Here is a 19,908-nt window from a genome sequence, read left to right on the forward strand (position 1 = left end):
CGAGGGGATGTTAAAGTTATCATGGCTACAAACAGAATAGAAACACTGGACCCGGCTTTAATTAGGCCAGGTAAGAGACTTCCCGCTGACCATGCTTAAGTCACTTTTCTCGTGAAAGGACTTGTCATAACTTGTCAAACATGAACTGGTAAAAAGAATGCAAGTTACCAGTTTGTTCACCATCTTGTGTACGTTGGTGTATCTGTTGAAATCAGAACCCATTCATAAGTTTCCAAATGGAAGAAAAACCTGTGGAAGAGAAAGGTGTTAATTCCTCTTATGTATACATAAACAATTTGAATAGTCTTCCTTTGGATTGAGATGACACAGCCATTTTAAGTAATTGTTAAGGCAAGCTGTAGTGGTGCAGCAGCATTTCGTTAACATTCCCAGCAGCTGGGGAAGGTAGGGCGGGACCCCTTGTGCTTCATGGGTGAGAACTTAAGCCTTAATAATGAGAGCCTGGATTTTGATGGAAGAAAACCTGTCTGCTTCCTCACTGACCTGGCATACTGCTATCAGTTGTGGGGTGAGTGAGGGAGAAGTAGTATCTTATTTTGACATATGTATTACCTGTTGAGCTAAGAGCTTGCACAGGCACAAGTGGTATTTTTAAATGGCCACTAAAAATGTAGCAAAACACAGTATGTCTGTGGGGACTGTTAAATCAAAAGGTAGAAAGCAACACAGAGATCAAAGGAGTAAGCGAAGCCTCCTCTTATGTCCTCAAGTAACTCCTAAATATTGAAGAGGTTGTAAAGATACTTCTAAAGTAATAGTGGTAAGAGAGAGAGCAAAGATAATTTAAGATGAAATTGTCAAAGAACTACTCTGAACAGTCACTGGAGTGCAGGGACCCAAGGAGTTTAGAAAAAGAAAACACTTCCACAGTATGAAGTTGCTGAGGTGTGCTTGTGTTTTTTTCAAAAAAAGTCTTGGTTTTGTCACCACCTTAGCCTTACCCCCTCCAAATCAAAACTAGTGCTGCTATAGTACAGAGGGGATAATACTATACCAGTAGTAAAAGACAAATTAAGATGGTCGCAAATTTGTTGGAAGGAAACATCCTGCACCCGTTGGGTGTTTAAGTTATAACCATTGCTTGAGCAGGGTGCTTCTAGCAGCTCAGTAGACTGATATGCCATTGGGTATGGCAGTCTGGAATATCTCGTGTGGTGCTGTCAAGCATTTTTAGAAAAGATACTGTAAAACTAAAGAAAAACAGGAGTGATCTGGAGATGCAAAATATCTTTAACAAGATTGCTCATTCAGGTTGGAACAATGGGTACCAGAACATCTCAGGTCCCTGCTGACATGCAGGAAACATCTGATAGGGACTTGCCACAGAACTAGTTATGCAAAACCTTCCTTCTTCAGTTAGGTGGGTTTGGTTGTTTTTGGGTTAGTGCTTTTTTTTTAGGAGGTTGGTTACAGAGGGAGGAAGAGTTCCTCAGGTTGCCACAGTGATTTGTGTGTTTGTATGTGTCAGAAAATTATACTTAAGAGCTAAATGTAATCTCAGAGTAGAATAGAATTTGATATCAAATCATAAGTATTTGATTAATACTTTCTGTGCTATGACACTTTGGGGTTTTTTTATATTCATATGTGACTCAGGGAAGGTTTTTCATGATTCCCAGGTGAGGTGTCTCTTGCCTGCAATGACAACGACTTTTTCAGCAGCATGCTATCTTTCAGCTCCAGTAGCTTCCTGTTCATTGCAAATAGTCTGATCTCACTTTCCACTCCAAGACGTGATGGCTTGTGGTGTGAATAAACAGTTACTGTCAGTAACCTTGAGATGTTCTTCCTGCTCGGTTTCCAGTAGCTGCATGTAAAAACCTAAGACTGAACTTTTCTTTTGCACAGGACGTATTGACAGGAAAATAGAGTTCCCTCTGCCTGATGAAAAGACCAAGAAACGAATCTTTCAGATTCACACAAGTAGGATGACGTTGGCAGATGATGTGACTTTGGATGAGCTGATTATGGCAAAAGATGATCTCAGTGGCGCAGATATTAAGGTCAGTGTACTTTGCCGTTGTTTATACTTCAAAACACAAATCAAATCTCACTTTTGCTGCATCCAAAAACATTGTCTGTTGAAACTGTTCTCTAATTACCTGTGGTTGCATCACTGAGGGACAGCTGGATGGCTTTAAAATACCTTTAATGAGTGCCACGTACTCAGCTTTACAAATGAGAAATGTATCAAAATCGTCATTATGAGGTAGCTTGTGTTTTAAGAGTGTTATGTTTATGAAATGTTAAAAGTAGCAAAGTAGAAATTAGAAGGGGAATGTGGAATCTTACACAAACATACCAGGTATCTTAAATGTTACTTAAGGTAGTGCAGGATAAGAAGCATTTTGAGAGACTGTGTTGCAAGCACATAAAAATGCAGGTGTTGATTAGAAAGCTTCAGGCATACAGTCTGCTTTTCTAAAGTAGATAGGGCCCTCGCTAGAGCCACCACACTAATGAGCTTAACCAAACATGGCATTAGTCCATCACCTCACTGCAAAGAGTAATACAGTCGGCTGTTAGCAGAGCTGGATGCATCTGTTCCTCACAGGAGGGAAATGCTGTTTGTTACAAAGCTGCCTTTCTGTCATGGAAGCGTCACTCTGGCTACAGGAGGACGTACTGATCTAGCTTTATCCAGATTGTTTTACATGCTTCAGTGCTGCTGAACAGTATCAAAACTAAGAATGTAAATTTTGTTAACACTCTCCACTTCCACGGCAGAGTCAGTCGGAGCAGTATGAAGACGCCGCTGTCTTCTGAGGTGTGGCTTGAAGGGGATACACAGAGAGAGTAACTTATTCCTGCTTCCTCTGTTGCAGGCAATCTGTACAGAAGCCGGATTGATGGCTTTGAGGGAACGGCGAATGAAAGTCACAAATGAAGACTTCAAAAAGTCAAAAGAGAACGTCCTCTATAAGAAGCAGGAGGGAACCCCTGAGGGACTGTATCTTTAAGTCATCTCTCTCTTTGGGGACTATGAGGAACTCTTTCTGTGCTGATGAGAGTCTTGGGTAAAACCACATAGTCTAGCTCATCTGCATTGTTGGACCGGTTAAATCTTGGTGTGTTTTGGGTTTTCGGTCAGTGTAACACTTCATTTCCCAATAAAACATTTATCTGAATTGAACTGTTCTGGTGGCAGAGACCCGCTGTTTACATGAAGCCCACTGTTGGTTTACGCAGATGTGCTTTGAGGAAAGAGGGCGAGTGCCGTGGGAGTGCTTGTCTGGGCGCCGGGAGCCGCACGTGGCAGGAGGAGTGCCCGGGCGTCTTCCCCACTGCGCGGACCTCGGTAAGCCTGGCAGTCTTTTACAGCTACTCTGTAATTGCTGCTGTTCTTTATTACTTTTGCATATCTCTTTTTAGGGGCTAAGTAAGTAGGACAAAAGTCACTTTTGAGTAACCTCAGTGTCTGAAGTCATATGTACATAAAAATTAATGAAAAACATGCAACCTGAAGTAACATCCAGATAGATACACTTTAAAAGTACCCATCTCTATCTAGCACTTTAAAGATCTGAATGTTTGGGTAAGGTACTTGTAACATCAAAGAGTTGATAGATTTGTTTTTCCCAAGAGGGTTACAGTTCACTGTATAAGGATGCTTTCTTTACTCCATGTTGGAAAATGTCGGCCTGAGGGCTCAGGCAGCCACAGCCCAGGTGCGTGAGGTGCGTGCTTTGTCATGCTGCAGGCACGCAGAGAGGAATTCGAACTACATGTCACACGCTTGGTGTTCTGCAGCCTAACCTTAAACTGGATTCTTCCCCTCTACGCCTGCAGTTCCATCCCCACAGGAGTTAGGTTCTATTACTTTGCCAAGCTGTAGTGATGCACATACTACATACTCTGTGCGGCGCATGTTTGTGAAGTGCTTATTAAGTTCCAAGTAATTATCTTCCAAGTGTTGTACGTGTGATTTGTAAGGTGTTTATATAAAGTTCCCTCTACAGACCACAGTTAAGCAACGTGTAGTGTGTTCTGGAAACTTTCTGTGGGAACAGATGCTGGCCAGTAACAGCATTAGAGCTACATACAGTGCAATACCTTTGGTAACTGCCAGTGCTGTTAACAACAATGGGAGCAGCAAGGCCAAGAGATTTTGGTTTTCTATGTTAAAAGTATGTGGTTCATTGTTAAAAACAAACCCTACTGATGAATGGAGTCTTTTTATTTCATCTGGATGACAGGAACCCTGAAATAGAGTTGTTTTTCAGCTGGAGGTAGAAAAAGAACGGAAGTTTTATTACCCATTCTTATAAACCTTATGAGCTCTGTCTCCTTGGAAAGGCCACGAAAAGCCAGTGATTTTTTAGCACTTTCTAATCATGGCAGTTGACCTCATCATCGCTTGAGGGGCTGAAGAGCTTTGTGACAAATGTGGTGAGCAAAGCTTTTTTTTTATTTGGGATGTGGCTGTTAATGTTGGCTAGAAACAACGACCACAAAGAGGTCAGTTCAATCTGACTGAAGGAAAGCTGCAGCATATTCAGCTAAACCAAGAACTGTGTGCTGGTACACTGTCTGCCACAGCAGTAACTGAAAAAGTTAAATTAATACTTGAAAGTTAAATTCTTACCTTTTGCAGCAGAATTTAACTCGGGCCACTTTCTCCACCATTTCTGGACTTGCATCACAAAGATCAAGACAAAAGTAATAAATAGCAGGAGACAATGAACAGTACCAGGAAGAGAAAAAGCAACCGGGGTCTGAATTAAAAGGCAGGACTTGCTCCAGGAGCTCCAGTACATGAGCAGCCTCCTGGCACCCCCCATGAAGGAAGCGGTGCGAGTGCTGTGCAAGGGGAAGGTCCCAGGGGAGGGGATGCACCAAGGAGAAAAGTGACTGAAGCAAGAGTCCTCCCTGCCCTCTCTGGTGGTTTTCAAGATGCAATGGGACAGGGTGCTAGATGATCCCACCTAAGCTCCCTGGCCCACAGCAGACTGGACCAGATAGATAATCTTTTGAGGTCCCTCCCATGCTGGGCTGCTCTGTGGTTCTACGAGACTGGAGAGAAACACAAGCAGGAGCACAATCCAGCTTCCCCTGCTCCATCTCCCCTCCAGGTGTTTAGAGGAAATGGCAAAAAGGAACACACACAATTTGTGATGTTACTGTTCAGTGCACAAAGTAACACCTACCTCCAGTTCAGGAGCTCTGTCACTTCTGGAAGATTTTAAAAATAGAATACTTATTTTTTACAAAGACTAATCATCAATTACTTCTATAGCAAAACCAGCATCGCTTGCAACCACAGCAATATTGTAAGGCTCCTAAGAAGTGCTGTAATACCATTTAAAATTCTTCATATTCCCTGTAATATTTACAATAATAAATGAAGTACAGCCTAAACTAAGATGTATTACATCCTGTGTTGTGCTGCTACAGGCAAAACCAAGACATAGGTTGTATGGCTTTGTCTAGCTGTAGTGTTCCATGTGATCAGATCACACCAGCTGGATGATCTCCACTGTTTTTAGTGCTGTTAGTGACAGGTAGTTTTCTCCCAAAAACCCCTCTGGAACAGTTTTTGGTCTTCGGTGGCTGCAGGTGCCCTCTTTTCAGATGAAGATCCAGCTTCTGAGTGCTTGGATCTCAAGAGTAGGGATGCTAAAGTGTCTTTTACATATTTCAGCATATCCTGTCATATATTTATTTTATAACATAACATGTCTTTAAATTTTTACCATATTTCATATGACTTCTCTAGTTGCTTGCCTAAAGACTCTTGGAACAGAAGCTACTAATTAAACAATCCTGTTTTGACTACTTTGCCTTCTTTGGTAAGGATTAAATACAGACCAGACCTCTACTTCTTTTATAATGATTGACTCTATTTGGGTCAAAAGCAAGTAATCAATTACAAAAACTTGTACAGAAGTGAGCTGCTTGGAGATGTATTATAGATGCTTCTTCATTCTTAATACACTCAGTTCTTTTAATTTAAAAATATAAAAAAATAACTCACGTTCCTTTTGAATTTTCATATATTCAGGTGTATTTTTCATAAATATTTGTATTAAAATGATCATCTGTCATGACATACAAATACAATTCCAAAATAGGTGCTTGCTTCAAGCAAAGATTTAGCTTTTACTAACAGCGTATGTACAGGCTGTTTGTAGCTGTTTGCAGCTGTAAGGGCTGTTTGACTTGGTAGTTCTGCATACACACACATACATACCAAGCTGAAGGAAACTGCTCAAGTCTGCCAACTGGAGGACAGTGGAGCATCCAGTTGGCAGATGTTTATTTCCTGTGCTGCTCACCAAACCATAGTTAGCATGTACTGAATCTCTACTGAACTCAAGGGAATGTAATTTCAAACAATAGAAGAAGAAATGTGGGCAACATTCAACAGGAGGCTATTCATAAGAGGGTATCCTTCCTTGGGAGCCAGCAATACTTCAGAAAAATGGATGGATCCATTTTTGTGGGCAAAATGCAGTACTTCTTCCAGAATACTTGCATCCAACAGAACTCCATTTTGAGGGCAATTTTTAGAGAAGTTTAAAAACCCCCAACAACTTAAAAAAAAAGAGTACATCATACCCAACTCCCAACAGTTACTGTTTGAAAAGAGACAAGTGTAACTGCTAGTTTTGGAACTAGCTTCTGTACTTTCTCATCTACAGTCATCGTTTAAACCTCTAACAGTAGATCCAGCTCTTCCATAGGTACCCGCACTCTCAATTCTTTTTCAGTCATTAAATCAAGCGTCTCTTGCAGATGGTCAGGGAAGTACTCCACTGCATCCATGTAGAGTACCTAGAAAGACAAGAATGTTTTCTGTGCCATCTTTCTATCATAGCAAGAAACACAGTATGAAGAAGATACACCAACAACTCTGTAGCAAGAACATAAGAAATATCATAGACTTCTTTAAAATAGTATGAACAGAATTCGTACTTCTACAGTGGCAGCAATGTAGATGTTTAGTCAAGTCTTTTCCAACTCTTACTAAATAATTTTATTCAAAAAATGTGGTCAAGAGGTGCTGGAGCATTTGCAGCATATACAGACATGATCTGAGGAGTTGCAGGTACTCCTGAATAATTTTTTATACTACTAATTAAATACATTTTTATTTGCCTATCTATTTCTGCTACTACCACGCTCATGATAAAACATGGTCTGAAAGACATGATCCCTTCTAGATCCCACAGACAGGAATTTATTATGCAACGCAACACCTTTCTGTTCCGAAACGCAAACAGCACTGACCACATTTGTTTCCATTTCACATGCAGCTCTTATTTGCAGAAAATCTTATAGTACTTCTCCTTTGGAAATCTCTCCTTCCATTTGCATATAACTCATTACAACAACTACTGAAGTCCAACTTTCTTTGTTTTTTTCAAATACAGAACTTCAAAAATTAGAGTATGATGACAGGTTTATATTTTTTCTATGCTTACCTTTGCCCAAGGGCAGTTTTGAAGGGCTTTGTAAAACAATCCTTTAGTCTTTTCTTTTTTTCCTAGTGAAGCCTGTGTGAGGAAAAAAAGATTTATACTTCAGTGCAGTAATAGCTGAAATGAAAAACCAATTACCCCTGAGACAAAGAAATTACTGCTGAAAAGCTCAGTGTTTTTCTGCTGAGGAATCCTTATTACTATATATTGTGGTAGCTACGCAATTTGACAGGTTACACTGGTGACACCGGTTACACTCTTCAATGTAATCAAAGGCATGTCTTTAAGGAGTTTCAGGGCTCTACTTGTAAGACAAGTAATAGAACAAAGACTGGCAGAAAGAGCTTCTGCTGAGCATTTCAGTTAAAGTCAGTGCCTTTGCCTACATTTGACAATACTACTCCAATGGGCAAGAGTGCAAATTGTTAACCAAAACTTACACCAGATATGCTACACATATACTACACAAGAGCATCTCTGGTACAGTGAAAGGGATAATACGTTATTTTTGTGCACCGAAGAGACCATGCACATACATTTTCTCACTCAGCAGAAGCTTTTTAAGGCTGTATCCCCTTACATACAAAAATGGGTATGTCAGATTAGCATCTATCTGGAAGGAGTTAAAACTTCTTCCTCAAAGTACCTGTTCAACTATGTGATACAAGTACAGAGCACACAACTATCATTAAGTTTAAAAGGAGAAGGGTCGCAGAGGTCAGAGTGATGAACAGCCTCCTTAGCTTCGGTCATCCCAGTTACAGGTAGAAATAATTACAATTTCTAAAATAAATGCAATTCATTTTAGAATAAATACAAATAATACAAAAAATAAATACAATTATAAATAAATCTTTTTAATTGGGCTACTTTAAAAAACACATAACAAATGGGATTTTATGGCAAATCCAAAAATAGCAGTAATTGCAAAATACTGAAAAAGACATTAAATGTTTTGAGATCTTCAGAGAAGAAGAGATCTTCAGTCATGAGTTTGTATTTTCGCTTGTTCTGACTACACCAGCACTGCTGCTAAAAAAAAAAAATCAACAATTCTCTTACCAATTCTTAAAATTTAGAAATTGTTTTTCATATTATTGATACATTGGTTGTAGAAGCTTGTGTTCTGGTGTCATGGTCTCCCTTTACTGAAGAGCAATGCACCACTTACTGGAAACCCTGCTGTCAGAGCTGTGTGCCAAGATGCATACACATTTTTGCAGCTCTGCAAAAATAGTAGCATTTAGTAGCATTCTGCCTCTCATTTTTTCACAGAATCATAGAGGTTGGAAGGGACCTCTGGAGACCATCTGCTCCAACCCCTCTGCTCAAAGCAAGGTCAGCAAAAGCAGGCTGCTCAGAACCATGTCCAGTTGGGTTTTGAGTATCTCCACAGATGGAGACTCCACAACCTCTGGACAACCTGTTCCAGTGTTTCATCACCCTCACAGTAAAAAAGTTTTTTCTTATGTCTAAATGGGATCTTCCATATTTCAATTTGTGGCCATTGCCTCTTGTGCTGTCACTAAGCAGCACAGAGAAGAGTCTGTCTCTCTCTTCACACCCTCACATGAGGTATTTATATACATGGACAGTATCTCCCAGGAGCCTTGGCTTCTCCAGGCTGAACAATCGCATGCCTCCCAGCCTCTCCCTGTACAACACATGCTCCAACTCCTTATTCATCTTCACGGCTCCTGGCTATTCAAAGGGACCTGGACAGGCCAAGAGCAGAATATGGTCCATCAGCCACCCCTCTTGATTTTGTATCATCTGCTTACTTGCTGAGCATCATCATCTTCTCTCATCATCCAGATCATTAATGAAGATGTTACAGGCACTGGTCCCAGTACCAATCCCTGGGGTACAGCACTGGTGGCTGGCCTGCAGCAGGAGTTCACGCTGCTGATTACAACCCTTTGAACATCACACTTCAGCCAGATTTCAGTCCACCTCGCTGTCCACTTACCTTCATAAGCTTGTCTATGAGGATGTTATGGGAGGCAGTGGAAAAGGCGTGCTAAAGTTGAGATAAACAACATTCACTGCTGTCCCCTCATTCACTGAGCTAGTCATCTCATCGTAGGCGGCTACCAGATTGGTCAAGCATGATTTCATAAAAAATAAACAGGAATGTAATAGAAATAGTTTGTTTCAAAATCTGTATAAAAGCTTTCAACGTTTTCAACAGTGAGAAGCTTTTGCCCAAGATACCAAAGACTGAATATCTGACACACCCAAAGAGAAAACAGAAATCTACAGAATTGAGGGTAATACTGGACCATCACAACTTCTTCTTCTATATTAAAAAATGTTAATGTTTCTAATTGTTTTTGCTTCTCTGAACAATGTTATTTAAAGCTATTACTGTAGAAGTATTATCCTCCATCTTATTAGCATCTAATAAATATTCCTCTTTGTTCTTGTGAAAAAGAGATCTTCCATGGATGAATCATTATTGATAAAATACACACTGGATGATTTTTACTTCAGCATTTGTGCATACTGGAGTCTCAGTAGTTTGTAAAGAATAACAAGAATCCAATTGTACATTCCTACATACGAAGCTGTAGAAAATATTTACAAGCATGTATTTGTGTAGAAATGGTCACAGTAATAGTCCCACACAAGAGATCTTCTCAAACACAAACCAACAGTCTCTCCTTCCCCTGCCTCCTCTGTATTTCACAGCCTGCTAACTGCTGTTCCCCTCTGACAACTTACTATACCAGAGGACATGAAATTCCCCTTACTTGAGTTCCAAGCATTTCTTTTGTGGTTTTGTCTTCCATATTGTACTTTGGAGAAGCAAGAAAAGAAGCAAGATAACAAAACTGCCTATGTGAAGTTGATTTTATTTAAGTAATTCAGTGGTGAACTACGTAAGAAATGACCATTATTGCTTTTTGGTGTTATTTTGCAATACCAGTTATCATAACCTTTATACGCAGCTTTTAAGATTCAAAAAGATTGTGAAAATTGAGGGCAAGTTATAAAACCTATAGCTATGTTTTCCCTACTGTGCATTTATTTTGCATGTGGACTGCACTTTGCTTGCTCTAATGTCAATCAATCAAAAAATCTTGGTTTGGGAAAGTTTTTATCATATGTAGAAAATAGAGAGAAGAAAATATTTGTGCGGCCCACATAAAATAGTCTTTTTAGCATATTCTTTATTCCACCATAAACCCAAACCTTTCAGATGCTTATGCATTATTATTATTTTCTAATTCAGATCTGGAAGTTGTTCCAGGGATGAAGTCAGGAGAGCTTAAAGACCGACTGGAATTCAACCTGTCAAGGTTCAAAACAACAAAAACAAAAAGGGCTTCTGTAAGTACATAGGTAACAAAACAAAGGGTATGGAAAATGTGGGCACACTGCTGAATGAGACAGGGGACCTGATTACAAAGGACACAGAAAAGGCTGATGTATGGAAGGCCACCTTTGCCTCAGTCTTCAGGAAACCCAGGTCCCAGAGATCACGTAGAAAATGTGGAGCAAGTAAGGTGTACCCTTAGTGGAAGAGGATCAGGTCAGGAGTACTGAAGCAAATTGGACATGCATAAATCCATGGGCCCTGATAGGATGCACGCACAAGTGCTGAGGGAGCTGGCACATATCATTGCAAGGTCACTCTCGGCAATCTTTGATCAATCAAAGCAATTGGGAGATGTGCCCAAAGACTGAAGAAAGTCAAATATCACTCCTATCTTCAAGAAAGGCAAGAAGGAAGACCCAGAGAACTACATGCCAGTCAGCCTCACCTTGATCCCGGGGAAGGCTATGGAGCAGCTAATCCTGGCAACTGTTTCCAGGCATAGGAACGGAAAGAAAATCATCCGAAGTAGTCCGTGTGAATTCACTAGAAGTCATGTTTGACCAACTTGATAAACTGCTATGATGAAGTGACTGGCCTCGTAGATGAGGGGAGAGCAGTGGACGTTGTCTACCTGGACTTCAGTAAGGCCTTTAACACCATCTCCCGTAAGATCCTCCTAGACAAGTGGTTATGTAAGAACTGGATGAGCAGACAGTGAGGTGGACTGAAAACTGGCTCGACGTCTGGGCCCAGAGGGAAGTTATCAGTGGAACATAGTCTAGTTATAGGCCAGTAACTAGCAGTGTACCCCTGGGGTCAATATTGGGTCCAATCCCATTTAACATCTTCATTAATGATCTGGCTGATGAGCCAGAGTATAACCCTCAGCAAGCTTGCAGATGACACAAAACTGAGAGGATTGGCTGATACACCTGAGGGTCGTGCTGCCATCCAGAGGAACCACAAAAGGCTGGAGAAATGAGCTGACAGGAACCTCATCAAGTTCAACACTGACAAGTGCAAAGTCCTGCACCTGGGGAAGAAAAACCCCAGGCACCAGTAGATGCTAGGGGCCACCCAGCTGGAAAGCAGCTTGGCAGAAAAGAACCCGGGGTCATGGTGCACACCAAGTTGAGCAGGAGCCAGCAATGTGCCCTCGCTGCAAAGAAGGGCTAAAGGTATTCCGAGCTGCATTAGGCAAAGCACTGCCAGCAGGTTGAGGGAGGTGATCCTTCCCTCTACTCAGCACTGGTGCAGGCACATCTGGCATCCTGTGCCCAGCTGTTGGCTTCCCAGTGAAAGACAGACATGCACATGCTGGAGAAAGTCCAATGAAGGGCCAATAAGATGACTAAGAGACTAGGGAATCTCTCCTATGAAGAGAGGCTGAAGAGAGCAGGGATGGAGAAGAGAAGGCTCGGAGAGCAAATCTTATCAATATATAAAAATACCTGAAGCAAGGATGAAAAGCAGAGGGAGCCAGGCTCTTTCAGTGGTGCCCAGTGACAGCACCAGAGACAATGGACACAGACTGAAACACAGGAGGCTCTGTCTGAACATCAGGAAACATTTTTTTCCTGTGAGGATTACTAAGCACTAGCATGGGTTGCCTGGAAAGTTATGGAGTCTCCATCTTTGAAGATACTCAAAAGCTATCTAGACATTATCATGGATAACTGGCTCTAGGAGGCTCTGCTTGAACAGTGGAGTTGCACAACATGATCTCCAGAGGTCCCTTCCGACCTCAACCATTCTGTGATTCTGTGAAGTTATACAAAATCAGGACCCAGATTTGTCTGAAATATCAAAGTCTTTATCATTTCCTTACAGAATCCTAAAGTAGGTCTAAAACATAAATACAAGTCATATTTGCTGATGTTACTTACATAAAAATAATAAAATCTTAAGTCCCTACAATTTGCTTCCTCCTCTCTTAAATTTTGCTCCCCTGCCCACTTACCTTTATGGGTGGAATCCATCTATTGACATCTTATGGCATATTTTTATCTACGTAAGCTGGCAGCCACAATAACTTGCCAGCATTAAAGCTACACTGTCAGAAGCTATTACTCCTCCTAATCCATGTGAACTACATTGTCCTTAATATTCCCAGCAATAAGGAGCATTACAATTCAAATATATCACCTTGCAAATCATATAGGTATAGCAGCATTTAGTATTCCTTTTTTTATACAGTATTGTAGCTGTTTCATGAGAAATTCCAAATATGGTAAAAAACCAAAACGAAACAAAACTGATACTCTTCTTACCAGAAAGTTCAAATACATTCTCCACAGCAGTGGACAATGGGTACCATTTTCACTCTGAACTGCGTGTTCAAATAGAGCTACAATCCGATTTGTTAACCCAGTTTCAGGAATAGTAGAATGTATTTCACCAACATCTGCCCTGAAACAGAGAAGAAAAAAGAAACCACAATCCCTTAAATCCAAGCTAAAGGACTACATCCAGGTAAGAGAGGGTAAATATCAATGTACTCTGTTCACATAGCACTGTATATAGCCAGGGTTTTGCATTTCATGCTACAAACTCTGAATGTCATAAACCAGATTTTTAGTACTTGCTAATCTAATCAATACATTTCTAAATAGGAAAACCAGTTAAGAAAAGATAAATGAGGTATTTTTGTGAAAATTCTTTTATCATCTTTAAAAATTAATCCTGTCCAACTGGAGGAGATAATTTCTCTTTGAATACAATAACCCACCATCATATGATCTTAGAACACTCCTCTTGGTGTTCATTCGAGATCATTTATCATTCCAAGCTTGGCATAGCAGCTCAAACCAAATTCAAGTCTAGGTCAGCAAGCTTTCTTCTGGTGCCCAGGCAAGCCTGTTCAAATCTACCCATCACCTTTGTAAGACTGTACATTGATCTTGGATCAAGGCCTAGATTACAGCTCTAGATCTCAACCATGATTACAATAATAATTTTCTTTTTCACCCAGAAATTCAAATCCCCTAAGTTCCAGGTATAACACAAAAGCAGGTATGCATTTTTCACTAAAGCACTGATTTCTATCTGCGGCGGATACAGACTGCCTTATTTTTGATGCTTAAGCTTGAAGAAACAGCCTGGAGCACTCACAGCAACATCACTTCTGTCTGTGTGCACTCTGTTAGCCTGCCAGTTTGTTCCACTTACCCTTAGCACTTGCTCTTAACTGGCCTCTTTTTTTCAAAGGTCTTTCAGGTCATGTTTCCTCTCATCTTAACCTTTGCCATGAAGGAAAATGATATAATCTATTCTGCATGGAGTCAGCCATTTGATGCATTGTACCTTATACTGATTTATATATGCTACTGTTTTACCCTTCACGTTTGTTTCTTTAAATGAATTCCATGCACTTAAACAAGCAGAAATATAAAACAGAATAGGAAATAGTCACACATAGTACAGACATTTTCTTAGTTTGTCACAACATCATAAAACATTAGTTTTATGCATGACTGACAGGCCATTTATCTCTCTGTTGCAGTAGTTCAGCTCTGCTCTTGCAGCATCCAACTTGTCCCTATACAACCTATAGGAAAGTCTATGCTAGCAGAGAACAATCTGGAAGGGAACTAAATGTCACAGAAAAAAATCATCACTCTGGAGTTTTAACATCAGTTTCTGGTAGCAACAATGAAAACCTATCATAGTGTCAGTCTGTAATTAACAGTAAATCAAATTACAATCCTCCTTTACATTTGGTGGCTGTAGAATTCTTACTACAATTTAGGATGACATACACCAACAGCTCAGGAATATCACTATCATGTATGCATGCCTGTTGCCAGACAGTGGCAATCAAAGCAGTGGGCGCACCATCATTTTAAAGTATACTGATAATTCTGTAATCCATCAAGTGTGAATATTGTAAGCTTACAGCTATGTAAAGCTTCCAGATAGCATTTTCCTGGAAATCTCTGTTGCCATGTGCAGACACAAAGAACCAAGCTGCCAATGTTATTAGAGATATGTAGGTAGCAATGGATAGGTAGCTCCAAGCAATGGGTAGACAACAAAGAGACTTAAGTTTTAAGAGTGAACACATACCTCTGCTCCCCACATCTCCTACCCTTTCCTCCTTTCCCAGGAGCAAAAAATCTAAGCTCAGGCCACACTGCGAATTCAGGAAATTTCCAGCCTCTTCTACCTAGCAACAGCTCCATATGAAAATGAAACTCAAGTACTCACTATGGAAACAGATCTGCCACAACTGTATTCTGTGATCCAGGAGTAAAGTAGGGCAGCGAGCTCAGTCAGAAACTGCAGTGTAGCTCTGTATTACACTCCTTACTGCTGTAGTATTAAAATGCAGCACTTTCTAAGCTCACAGTGTCTACCCTGGCCATCTAAGCAAGCTTCTAATTATTTAAAAATTACTTAAAGAAACACATAAATCTTGATGTCAGTAGCAAGTAATGAAACACAAAGCAACACACAATCTGATCCAGTAGAAAGGACATGAGACTATCACCTAGGTCTTTAATTCTATTCAGGATCCTGCCACTGACTCATCGCTCAGTCTTGAATGAATAACCTCCCCCAGCTACAGCTTCTTCATCTGCAAAATGAGAACTACGATAGCATCTTCTCTGTTAAGTGATTAGATAGATCAAAAAAAGCATAATCATAAGAGGCTGCAAGATATTACCTCTGGACATTCTCAGTGAGTTTTTTTCTCATCTGCTCTGCTTGGATTGCAAACAGCCATGGCTCTAAAGAGTTAGTAGACCTTGTGACACCATCAAAAAACCTTCGTGCTTTGCTAGCACTGTGAGACTTCCTTTGGATGTGGATATATGACCTCCAAAGAGACAGGTTGCTAGGATACCGTTTCAGAGCCTCCGTTAGTGCCTCTCGCAGAGGATTCAAAGGATAAACGCTAATTTTCAAGTGGAATCTGAGTAAATTTGTATGCAGCAGTGTGACAGCTTCAAGAGCAGTGGGCAAATTTTGCATGCCAAAATTCTCTCCAGTATTTTCACATTTCTGTGGACCAGGAGCTTCAAGTTTTTCCAAAGTCTGTGCATATATTAATACTGCAGCATCAATCCCAACAGTCGCATACTGGAACAGGGCATAGCAACCAACCAAGTTAACCAGATGATTAGCATCACTGACCTGATCCTGATCAGAAACTGGTATTTTACTTAAATAATCTTGCAGTGCATGCTCGTATGTTTTACGAGCTTTCAAGACATTCACAGATAACACTTGTCCACTATAGGGCACATAAGGTCCACTTTCAGCCAATTTGGTCAATATATGAACAGCACGTGATCTAACAGCTCCTTCTATACTTTCTAGTAATTCCACTTCCAGCTGAGCATAAAGCAGACTGAGGCTGCAGAGCTGGAGACTCTTCAATCCTCCTGCTCCTGCTGTGCAAAGAGCTGTGTCAAATACCTTCCTGGCATCATCAATGTTACCAAGCAGCCATTCCAGGTAGGCATATAGTTTCCAGAGAGAAAGGTGGTTTCGGTTGTCAGGTGCTTTAAGGAGATTCTTGGCCAACTTTTTACTCTTCCTCCCTTGTGCTTTCAGCTTCTTCTTGTTTTTCGCTTGGAGACACTGAACTACCTGCAGGGGAGAATAAACAGAACAAATTTTAAGAGGGGTGGAAAAAGAAAGGAAAAAACCTCACAGCATTTTTTAATGTCATTATTGTGTTTGTTTTCATATTTCACCACCAGCCAGATCTGTTGCTACTCAGTACTGTAAGTTGTCACAACCGCCTGTTGTCAGCTTCCTCCAATATAGCCGAATTACACAGGCTCATCATTCTTACTCCTGCCACTGCCATTAAGTAGTATCAAATTTCACTCTTTTAAAAAGCTGCTAACCTGTAACAGTTGAGAAAAGGAAAATAAATCATCCTGTCTGGCCAGATGCAGCTTATGACTGGGACAATTAAACCTCCTAGTAGCTCCTCACAGCAGGGAATACGCTGACAGACAAATCTGGAGACTGGATGGGAAGATTACAGATCTTCTGGTCAGGTAGTGTTTGGGTAAGAGACAGGGAACTTCTCCATAAGGAAACACAATACTAAACTTTCTGAAGTGTTAGGAAGACAACGCAGACTTTCATCCTTCTGGGGGCACCTATTGGAGCAGTTTTACTTAAATAAATCCATACTCAAGCGATAAGGTGTTATTTCCTTCAATAATACTACAAATGTAACTTGTATAGGAAGTATTAAGTTTCTTGATAATTCCCATGGTATTGGGGATTATGCACTTAGTAGCCTAGTCTGGTAGCAGTACTTGGCTGACTCACTTTGCCTTGTAAAAATCACTTGCATCCATTCCTGTCTAGCACACAATATATCATATAGTAACATTTATCCAAAATTGCAAAAAATATTTTGTTACACAGCGGCATACAGGTAACATGAACTGAAGAAAAGGGTTTTGTTTTGTTTTTTTTTACCCCAGTGCAATCTTAGCTGGCATTTCCTGATCTGAATACTTAGTCCTACAAGACTTAATTTTCATCAATATTTATTTTAATTCAACATAAACATTTAATACAGAAGAAAGCCACACATCACAAAAGTGATTATATGCAGATTCCTCATTACCTTAGATATTTCATACTGTAACCAACAAATGGACAGGTTAGATTTTTCCTTTCCTGAAAATAGCAGGAATAGAACGTGAAAAACATTCTGTATAAACTCCTCTCCTTCTTTATAGTGGCCTATGTGATGTCTCCCTCGTAGCATTGTGTCCATATGACCAATACTGTTGAAGCCAGAAAGCGGAAAATCAACAGAAGTCAGTGGCTTTTCATCAGAAAGTACACTGTCAAAGATGTTATTTTCATCCATGGCAATATAGAGGTTGCAAGGAAAGAGTTTACTTGTACATGGAACTCCCAGGAATTGCAAAAATGAGTACAGTAGTTGACGTTGAAGATCTGGATTAGAAAGCTGGATTAAAGATGGTCCAAGATCATCAAATAACACCTACAAAAACCCAAATTAAAAGAAACTCCATTAATTTATGCAATCAAATAAAATTAGCAAACCTGTAGTTTATGTAATTAAACAACTTTTTCAAGTCAACAAAGATTTATAGGTATTATTAAATGGTAACAGAATATCATTCAAATCAAAACCAGACCAGTTCTTCCAGTCAGACTGTAAATTTGCTATCAAGAGATTTCTTTGCCCTTGAGTATCGAAGACCTCCACGGAAATATTATAAAATGAAGGTCTGAAACATATTATTCCATAGGCCATTTAAGACACGTTTTTATTTGAAAATCAGTTTCTGACTTGACCTATGTCCCAGTAAGGAAAAAAAATCCAACTATCTGGCTTGAAGGCAACAAAACCCTTGTTTATTTAATGCATGTATCTTCTCAAACACAGATTTCTGTGACATTTCCACATACAGATGAGAGCAATCACAGAACAGCAAAGACAGACTATCTGCCTACAGCCCTTTCCAAAGTTTACCATGAGCTTCCCATGGATTTCAGAAGTCTCAGCACAAAACCTCAGCTAAATTTTGAATTACAAACAAAGAAAAGAATTTTTTCCAAACAAAAAAAAGGATTACTCCTCTAAAATATCTATTGGCAATGAATTCAAATGAAAGGATAATTTGTCTCCTCTTGTTTTATTATATCACACTGACCTGTCTTTCTGGATCTTCACAGTCTTCTTCAGCTTCCTTTTTGGTTTTGTCTGGCCTCCAAGGTAACCAATGCCTTGCTTCACGAGAATATTCAATATCCAACCAAATATGCCACTTGGGGAGAGTTTTATCCTTTATTTCTTGATCCTCGTCTATCTCATCATCATCATCATCATCATCTAAAACCAAATCAGGACACACACACAATTATTAAAGAAAAACTAATCCACCAAATCCAAAGGCCAGACTTGACACAAAATTTAACTACTTCAAAAATGTAAGCAAATACAGTGTTAATAAAACAGACAGAAGACAAGAGATGAAAATTTCCACATCACAGTTTTGACACCAATTCTGTAAGAGTAGGAGGTTTCCAAACTTTTTGAACCAGTGAATCAATGTCAGCACTCAAACTTTCTCATAGTGGAGAAAAGAAGACCCTGACGGGCTGTAGACCAGGTATCAACAGCAGTTTGCAAGCAACAGCCAAGTGTCAGTCATCTTTTTGTGCAACTTAGGTTCTTCACTTCATACCTGGGCATACAATCTCAGACATGGTCTATGAATACTCATGTGCATAAAACATTTTGAGAAAACCACTATAAGTAAAAAGTAGTACTACAATGTTAGACATCAAAAACCAAACTTGGCAATGTCTTAAAATACATGGTATTTTCAACATTTTAATTCATGTGCAATTGAAACAACCAATGTAGTTAAACACACACAAAAGGAAGTGCCACATCCCATTTTTATGATGATCCTTCTGGACTACTACATACAATTTGCATATTTTTCCTGTGACAGCAATACATTAATTCTGTGCTAACACCAATGAGCACCTGTAGGCGAAGGGAAAGCTTGCAGAGATTTCTCAAATCCTTTTTTCTTTCTTGCTGTTGCGGGAAAAAAGTCCTCAAAATGTATGATTACCTGCACTATTTTTTTGGTACAAAAATAAGGCCATTTCTATGCCACCTCCAAATTCTTGATCCTTCTGTTTGCCATTATCTAGGTGAAACATTCCCACTCCCGGTTCTTAAATTTCAGGTAAAAAAACAAACAGGTGGCAGCAAGGCTTTTACTCTCTCTGTTTTTTGTGATCTATAGCCTCTCCTTTAGTCAGCAACTCTATGAAAAATGACAGCATTTGCATGTCCTAACCAAAGTTTGAAAAAAAAGTTTGACAGTTTTCGAGGTTACACTCGATTATAGATGGCACCTGACCTTTTGGGCTTTACACACATGATACATGCTGGACGTGCCCAAGACTGGCAGTGGTCCTCTTCTCTATACTAAGCCTTCTCAATTTGTGGGCAAAATGTCTATAGCCATCAGTAGTGGAACCGCTGACCTCAGTTAAGGAGAAAGAAAATTCCACCTTAACCCAGGGACAAGGGAAGCACAAGATCATTTTTTAGTTTCTTTGTTTACTAAAAGCAGAGCCAAACTTGCTTCATTAGAGTTGCTACAACAGCAGGAA

General features: G+C 39.9%; 2 protein-coding genes across 2 annotated transcripts in view; one reads left to right on the forward strand and one right to left on the reverse strand.

The window, feature by feature from the left end:
• The window catches only part of PSMC1 (proteasome (prosome, macropain) 26S subunit, ATPase, 1), a gene marked incomplete at its 5' end in the record, with an annotated part of 8,470 nt that extends 5,312 nt beyond the window's left edge, over window positions 1-3,158 (forward strand). The window contains 3 exons of the mRNA XM_010295168.1: window positions 1-70; window positions 1,870-2,024; window positions 2,847-3,158. The exon at window positions 1-70 is cut by the window's left edge and continues 91 nt beyond it. Coding sequence (XP_010293470.1) covers window positions 1-70; window positions 1,870-2,024; window positions 2,847-2,981 — 360 coding nt within the window. The remainder of the gene's footprint in view (window positions 71-1,869; window positions 2,025-2,846) is intronic.
• A 3,511-nt stretch (window positions 3,159-6,669) lies between these two features.
• The window catches only part of NRDE2 (NRDE-2, necessary for RNA interference, domain containing), a gene marked incomplete at its 5' end in the record, with an annotated part of 29,161 nt that continues 15,922 nt past the window's right edge, over window positions 6,670-19,908 (reverse strand). The window contains 6 exons of the mRNA XM_010295169.1: window positions 6,670-6,795; window positions 7,446-7,517; window positions 13,035-13,173; window positions 15,431-16,359; window positions 17,363-17,749; window positions 18,426-18,604. Of these exons, the coding sequence (XP_010293471.1) occupies window positions 6,670-6,795; window positions 7,446-7,517; window positions 13,035-13,173; window positions 15,431-16,359; window positions 17,363-17,749; window positions 18,426-18,604 (1,832 nt within the window). The remainder of the gene's footprint in view (window positions 6,796-7,445; window positions 7,518-13,034; window positions 13,174-15,430; window positions 16,360-17,362; window positions 17,750-18,425; window positions 18,605-19,908) is intronic.

This window comes from Phaethon lepturus, unplaced genomic scaffold, assembly GCF_000687285.1.
Source record: "Phaethon lepturus isolate BGI_N335 unplaced genomic scaffold, ASM68728v1 scaffold6309, whole genome shotgun sequence".
Lineage (NCBI taxonomy): Eukaryota > Metazoa > Chordata > Aves > Phaethontiformes > Phaethontidae > Phaethon > Phaethon lepturus.